Here is an 8,021-nt window from a genome sequence, read left to right as displayed (position 1 = left end):
ATTTCTTTACTCCTATTTTAGTATTAGTCATACATCGATCTGGTCAATGGCAAATGGTTGCCCATCTTATTGTTATCCAAATTCCAATTTTGCAAATCATGCCCCGTTAATCTGTTTCATCTGGGCAAGGGCCACTTTTGTCTAATCGGCTACACTCAAACGACAGCCGATGATATTTCTTATTTTGAATTCATGAAATTCAGTTTTTAGTAACGATGGTAAAGTGATTTATGCTATTGAATCTACTATTATTGTACCGTTTCTAGGTCATGATTTCTGTTAGACAACTCAGATTTCGTTATTCTAAATGAAGGATAGTCGCATATAATTTTTTTATTATCAAAATCATAATTTTAAACCTAGATACTAAGATTCGTTTATATAATTTGAAGAAATACTTTTTTCTTCATCCAAATCAAGACAGGGCACAAGTGGGAAACTAATGGCAACGCCAACACTAGCTGAAAAACTAGTCCAAGCAACAATGCAATAATCCACAATCCCTTAAGTTGAATAAAAATAAGTCAAAAATGTCGCCTGTAGGCTGTAGCTATAAGAGGAGTGGGGCAAGTAATTAATTCTATTTTAATGCATTTAAACCCTCGAGCTGCTGAAAGCCACGTAAACCAAGGACCATGCTTTGCTTGGCTAACCGCCCCTGCATGCACAACCACAAAATTTGGTTCACTACACGGAAGATATTTGTTTAAGAAGATGAAAGTACATTATTAATAAACGAAATTATCATCTGCGTATTACAATTACAACAATCTAATAATCATTGTCTTTAATAAACGAAATTATCATCTGCGTATTACAATTACAACAATCTAATAATCATTGTCTTCATGTCCGGGGAGGAATGCTCTGTTCATTCCTAAAGAAATTCTTAGGATCCACGGCAGTCTTCACATCGACCAGCCTCTCATAATTTCCAGTAAAATAACTCTCCCCATACACTTTCCCTTGTTCGTAACTCCAGTTCTCAGTGGTGCCGATGTCGATGTCCCTGTAATTAAAATATGCCCTCCTCGGATTCTTCGACACGAACTGAGTCATGAACTCGTGTAGCTCTCTCGCTTGACTTGTGTAATTCATGTCAGCTTCGTTTCCGGCTTCGTCCCAGTTCACCGAGTATTGTATCTTATATAAGTTTCCGGCTCGGTGTGAGAACGGTGTCTCGGTAGCACTGAGTTCGTCCATTCTCCCTCCATATGCATTGCAAGCCAACCCCACGTTTCCAAGTTGTGTCATCTTTTGCCACAGTGATTCCAACCCATCTCTGGGAATTGGTGTCTGCACATAATCGGATTTCCTCTTCAAGAAATCAGCGTCATTGATGTTTCGGTCAAGCAACACCGCAGCTGGTGTTCCCACATCGATGTTTGTCCACCAAAGAACTGAGTCTATCCATCTCATTTCAGTACAATTCTCTCTGGTTAAACCCAACTCAGGGAAATCGTTGTTCAATAAGGTTGCAACACCATTGGCATCGCCCAAATACAGTCCCCGGATTGATACTCTCACCGTCCTTCGCCTGTTTCTCGTCGCGGGTTGCAGAAGCATCCTCATGAACAGATTATTGTCTGTTGTTGCAGCAACGGATTGCCAGTTGTAAGCTACATCAGTGGCATTGGCGTCATCTGCTAATAGTCTATCGACTCTGAAAACAGTCACTGTTTCCGGTACACGAACGAGCTTAACCTTGTAGGCTAAAACAACACCGAAACTGGCTGCTCCACCACCTCTTATAGCCCAAAAGAGATCCTCCCCCATGCCATTCCGGTCTAGAATTTTTCCGTTTACGTCGACTATTCTGGCATCCATGATATGGTCCGATGATACACCGTATTTCCTCATCAAGGTACCATAACCAGCCCCGCTAAGGTGTCCACCTACGCCGACGGTGGGACATACCCCAGCAGGGAATCCATGGACATTGCTGCTTTCCCAAATGTTATAGTAAAGTTCACCGAGTGTTGCACCGGATTGAACCCAGGCGGACTCGTTCGATATATCGATCGATATCGAACGTAGGTTAAACATGTCGAGGATGAAAAAGGGTTTACCGAAAACGTATGATAGCCCTTCGTAATCGTGGCCTCCGCTACGGACTTTGAGTTGGAAACCAACCTTCTGGGAACAGGTCACGGCGGCGGAGACATGGGATTCCTCCGTCGGAGTGATGATGATAGCCGGCTTAGGCGTTTCGGAGGTATTGAAACGAGCATTACGGATGTACGCTTGCAATACGGAGGCATAGGAAGGGTTGTTGCTGGAGAAGAGAATGGCAGAAGCATTTTGGGATGGGATCGATTGACTTAAGCATTGGAGAAGCGATTGATAAGTAGGATCCGAGGCTGCATATGAAAGGGAAAAGTTGAACAGAACAAGAAACAGCGCAAGGGAAAGTGAAAGCCGCATTGAACTATGCATTTTTGTGCTTTGTTTTTGCGTTTTGGTACGGGTAACAATGCATGTAGGTGACAACAATTTATAAGGCCCTTCAAAGCTGTGGAAAAGTACCCAAACATACGCGGTCTTAGCAATCAACAAGTCTTAACGCAACATACGTACCAAGAATATTCAAACAACAAAAGAAAACGTGATGTTATATCATAACATATAGAAAATTTTAATATAAACAATTTTCATATATACATATATTATCTAAATTTTTCAGTGTTCAATAATTATATATTTTTTTTAAATAAATTTAAGATAGAATCAATTTAAATGTTATTTTAAACGATAAATTCTTTTAATAAAATCTAAGCTAATATTCTATTTAAAATATTAAATTTTTTATTACTTGATCTAACGTATATTATTTATTTTTTTTAACTTTGTTTGACAAATAAAGTCAGCCTTTTGTATAAAAGGTGCATATAAGTAATATTTGACCGTTTACTTTTCGCATGCAAGTGCTTTCAGATTTTTCTAAATTTAGGCCTTGTTTCATCAATGATTGCTTTTACGCTTATTATATTTCCTTTCTAGAAGATCACATTTTTTTGAAAAATATGTTACTTATTGTCGTTTTCTCAAAATAATTATAATTATATTTATCTAATTTTCTGTAGTTGGTGTAAATGTACAATACGTATGATGATAATTTGTAATGGTTGAATGGTGAGAAAAAAAAGGATAAAACTGACGATTTATAATTTGTCTGTGAAAAGAGAGAGACTAACCTGTTATATTATGAAAGTATGAGATTCAGAGAGTGCATAAATCTTTTATTCTTAAAAAATATTCTATTTTATATCTCGAATATTTGATAATCAAATGATTATTCTATGGTTGGGTTGAATACTTTTAAGAATTGAGCATAAATCATTACAAACCTAATATAATTACTCTATGATTTATGCTCTTTAATTAACTTACAATATAATTGATAATTTCACAATATCTTGTAATACATTTCTTTGTGATTGTTAAGACAGAATACTAAAAACGCTGCAAATTAAGTGAGAGTTAGATAGATGCGTTGATTGAAATATGGGAAAAAATAGAAGTCTTATAGGTAGATAGATGAACGGAAAAATAAAACAAAAAAGCGGAAAAGTCTATGTGAATTGGTTAAGTTTGAGTCGAGTTAGGTAATGGATAAACTTATAACCCTCTTTAAGTTCATTCAATAAAATGATTTTATTCTTTAAAAACATGATATTAAATTGTAATTTATAAATATAAAAAACCAACTTTTAATCCATCTACATATTAAAAAATGACAGATGGATGATCTAATTATCTAAATAAAAGACAAATGTGTGCATAGAATCATCTTTATGATTCTTAACAAAACTTACAAATTACCATATACATAAAATCCGTATGAATTACATAACTATACCATATTTTTGCATCAGTTATACATACATACATACATAACTTTCCTTTTCGGTGGTTTAATCCTAATTGGTTATGAGGACGCTAAACTAGTCCTAATTGGTGTTAGGTGAGAGAGGACGAATGCTTTTTTCATTCCTAAAGATGTTATTGGGATCAACTTTTGGTCTTCACGTCGACCAACCTCTCATAGTTTGCATGGAAATAGCTCAACCCATACGCTTTGCCCTCTTCATAGCTCCAAGTTTTAGCGGTACCCATATCGATGTCCCTGTAATTCAAGTAAGCCCTCCTCGGGTTCTTGGACACGAACTGATTCATGAACTCGTGAACCACTCTCACCTGGTTCGTGTAATTCGTATCCGCTTCCATTCCGGGTTCATCCCAGTTTACCGAATACTGTATCTTGTACAAGTTGCCTGCGCAATGAGGGAATGCAGTCTCCGTTTCTTTGATTTCGTTCATTTTCCCACCGTATGAATTGCAAGCCAATCCCACTTTTCCATTTTCACTCAGCTTTTTCCATAAAGATTCCAGCCCTTCTCTAGGAATCGGTGTCTGCACGTAATCTGATTTTCTTTTGGCGAATTTGGTGTCCTTATTGCTTCTATCTTGCAACGCACTTGGTGGTGTTCCCAGATCGAAATCCGCCTACCAAAGAACCGAGTCGATCCATCTCATCTCGGTGCAGTTGTCTTTGGTGGTGCACTTGGTGTTCCGGGAAATCTTTGTTTAACAAGGTTACAAGACCATTGGCACCGCCTAAAAACAATCCCAAGATCGATGCTTGCATCGTCGCTTTCTTCTTCTTCGTCTAGGCTTTCAAGAGCATCCTCATGAAGAGATTGCTATCCGTTGTCGGGGCAACGGTTTGACATTTGAAAGCAACCTCGATGGCGTTATCTTCTAATGTTCTTTCGACTCGGAAAACGGTGACCGTCTCTGGTACACGGACGAGCTTTATTTTATAGGCTAAATAACACCGAAGCTGCCTCCTCCTCCGCCTCTTATGGCCCAAAAAAGATCCTCTCCCGTGCCTTTTCGGTCTAGTATTTTGCCCTTGACATCAACTATCTTGGCATCCACAACATTGTCCGTAGACACGCCGTATTTCCTTATCATGATACCATAACTGCCACCGCTAATGTGGCCGCCGACGCCAACCGTGGGACACACCCCGGCAGGGAATCCATGAACATTACTCTTTTCCCATATGCTACAATAAAGTTCGCGGAGAGTCGCTTGAACCCAGGCGGATTCATCTTCCATGTTGATAGATACCGAATGTAGATTATACACGTCGAGCATGAAAAAGGGTTTATCAGAAGAAGCGTAAGATAAGCCCTCATAATCGTGGCCGCCGCTGCGGGTTTTAATCTGGAAACCGACCTTTTGGGAACAAATTACAGCGGCGGAAACATGGGATTCCTGCAATGGAGCGATGATGATAGCTGGTTTAAGCGTGGAAGATCTGTTGAAACGAGCATTATGAACCCGTGCATTCAATACGGATGTATAGTTGGGGTTGGGGTTGGGAATGATAATGGAGGAAACATCTGGGGATTCTATGAACCCGCTTACGCATTTAAGAAGGGATTGATGGGCAGGATCCGAGGCTGCCCACGTAAATAAATAACTCAACAACACAACACAACACAAGATCGATCCATTGACCAACTTGGAAAGTGTCATTGTGCTTTGCCTTTTGCAAGTTAAGTTAATCAAGATTTAAGTCATTTGTCATCTATGATTTTTTTTCTATTTTAATTCAATGGAAGAGACTATTAGCTTAGTTACCACCAATGATATTTTGGTTATTATAGATTTCCTTTTTCTACCATCCAAGACCACAATTATTGAGTTAAATAAGGATTAGAGTTCACTAAGGTGCTGTTTGTTTTCAGAGGTAAAAGGTCTGCAATCTACGGACCACATCTGCAGGCATCTACAGCAGAAGAGGTTGATAAAAAGTCTGCGGTCTGCAGTTTGCAAGAAGAAGATTGTTTGTTTTTTAACATCTGCAGACTGCTAAAATAAACTGAAATATAAATAAACTGATTTTTTAAATTTAAAAGAGTTTTGTAATACTGAAATTTAAATAATTTTAGTTTTACAATACTAAAATTTAAATAATTCATACAACTACAATAATAAATTTTTAAAATAAATCAATCCATATTTTGCATTAATTGCACAACAATTTCATCTCGTAGCTGTGTCATATATTCTCGATCCGCTACAGAACCATGTCCTTCAGGCTTGTCTTCATCATCAGCAATGTCTTTGAAGAGGTTGGAAGAGTTTTGAAGACACAAGGCCACGTCTGCGCCAAGAAGAGGACGCGCAGACATTTTCAGAGTTACTGTCTTCTAAAAAACAAACGGTCTGCGAAGTCTAATGTCTGCGCGTGGTCTGCGCAGAGCAGACATAAGAGCTTTAAAGACTTTTTTTAGAAAAACAAACGCCACCTAAGGCTCATATTACATTAATCCCTCTATTATTAGAATGTGCATTTAGAAAAATAAATATATTATATGAGCTATGGCTATAAACAATATAATCATAATAGTAAAAGGTTTTGTTTAGTTCCATGACTTGCTTGTACTAGGGGCAATGGTTCATTGCTTGTACGAGGTGCAATGCTCTGTTCATTCCTAAAGAAATTATGGGGATCTACGGCAGTCTTCACGTCCACCAATCTCTCAAAATTCACATCAAAATAACTCTCCCCATAAACTTTACCTTCTTGGTAACTACCATTCCTACTAATCCCAATGTCAAGATCCCTATAGTTCAAATAAGCATTTCTTGGATTCCTTGACACAAAGCCAGTCAATTAACCATGAAGTTTCTTCACCAAGTCTTTGCTCCTTTCGTCAGCCTCCAGCCTGCCTCTTTCCAGTTTATCGAAAACTGTATCTTGAACAGATTCCCGGATCGATCCAGGAACGGTGTTTCCGTGGCGTTGATCTCCTTCATTCTCCCTCCATATGGATTGAAAACCAACCCTTGCACTCCCAGTTCAATCGTCTTCTCCCAAAGCCATTGCAGCCCTTGTTTTGGTATCGGGGTCTTGACATAATCTGACTTCCTCTTCATGAACTTTACATGGTAAGACTCTCTTTAGCAACACATCGGGCGAAGCTCCCTTGTCGAAACTAGCCCACCATAGAGTTGATTCGATCCAACTCATCTCGAAGCAATCCTGTTTTCCTAGACCCAATTCAGGGAAATCCTTGGCCAACAAAGAAACAACATCATTAGCAGCCCTAACCTAAACACAGTGCATAGATCGAGATTCTTATGGTCTTTTGCTTGTTTAATGTAACCGGTTGCACAAGCTTCCTCATGAACAAACCATCATCTGTTGTTGGAGCAATGGTTTGCCACTTATAAACAGCGTCAGTTGCGTTCTGTTCCAAGGTCCTTTCAACTCTAAACACCGTCACCGTTCAGGGTACATCAATGAGCTGGATTTTGAAAGCTAAAACCACCTCGAAACTAGCTCCGCCACCGCCTCTGGTGGCCCAGAAAAGATCCTACCCCATGGATTTTCTATCGAGAATCTTACAGCCAACATCAACTATCTTAGCATCCACACTTACTCCACCGATAACCATGTTTTCTCACCATGTTACCATACCCAGCTCCACTTATAAGACCACCAACACCAACAGTAGGACAAACCCCAGCAGGAATACCATGGACTTTGCTCTTCTCCCATATGTTATAATAAAGTTCCCCGAGGGTCGCACCGGCCTGAATCCAAGCCGACCGATCCTTCATGTCGAGGACAAAAAAGGGTTGTTCGGATACATAAGAGATACCCTCGAAGTCATGGCCGCCGCTTCGGATTCTGAGCTGAAACCCGATGTTCTTGGAGCATAAGACGGCTACCGAGACGAGGTATTCAGTCAGAGGCGTGACGATAAGGAGGGGCTTGGGTGTGGAAGTAGTGTTGAAACGAGCGTTACGAATGTAGTGTTGTAAAACAGGTTCATAGGATGAACTGGAGTGAGTAACTATGATAGATATATTAGTATCTGATGGAGTGGCATGGTTTTTTAGGCTTGAACTTATACTAAGTTTTTTTCTCAATTTTATATATAGATTAATCTAATAATTATATTTTTGTTGTTATAATGACGAATCCAACCCTTATTAGC

The 8,021-nt window shown here is 39.1% G+C and overlaps 1 protein-coding gene and 2 pseudogenes across 1 annotated transcript; all 3 read right to left on the bottom strand.

Moving 5' to 3' along the window:
- Positions 1–790: 790 nt before the first annotated feature.
- On the bottom strand, positions 791–2,455 carry LOC120156124 (berberine bridge enzyme-like 21). Its single transcript, XM_039167541.1, has one exon. The coding sequence runs from the start codon at positions 2,434–2,436 to the stop codon at positions 847–849; it is 1,590 nt and encodes a 529-aa protein (XP_039023472.1). The 5' UTR covers positions 2,437–2,455; the 3' UTR covers positions 791–846.
- A 1,495-nt stretch (positions 2,456–3,950) lies between these two features.
- LOC120156214 lies at positions 3,951–5,547 on the bottom strand (annotated as a pseudogene).
- Positions 5,548–6,415: 868 nt separating this feature from the next.
- LOC120156213 lies at positions 6,416–7,917 on the bottom strand (annotated as a pseudogene).
- Between the last annotated feature and the right edge of the window lie 104 nt (positions 7,918–8,021).

Source organism: Hibiscus syriacus, unplaced genomic scaffold, assembly GCF_006381635.1.
Source record: "Hibiscus syriacus cultivar Baekdansim isolate YM2019G1 unplaced genomic scaffold, ASM638163v2 tig00111213_pilon, whole genome shotgun sequence".
NCBI lineage: Eukaryota > Viridiplantae > Streptophyta > Magnoliopsida > Malvales > Malvaceae > Hibiscus > Hibiscus syriacus.
Note: the sequence above shows the minus strand (reverse complement) of the source record. Positions and strands in the feature narration are given on the sequence as shown.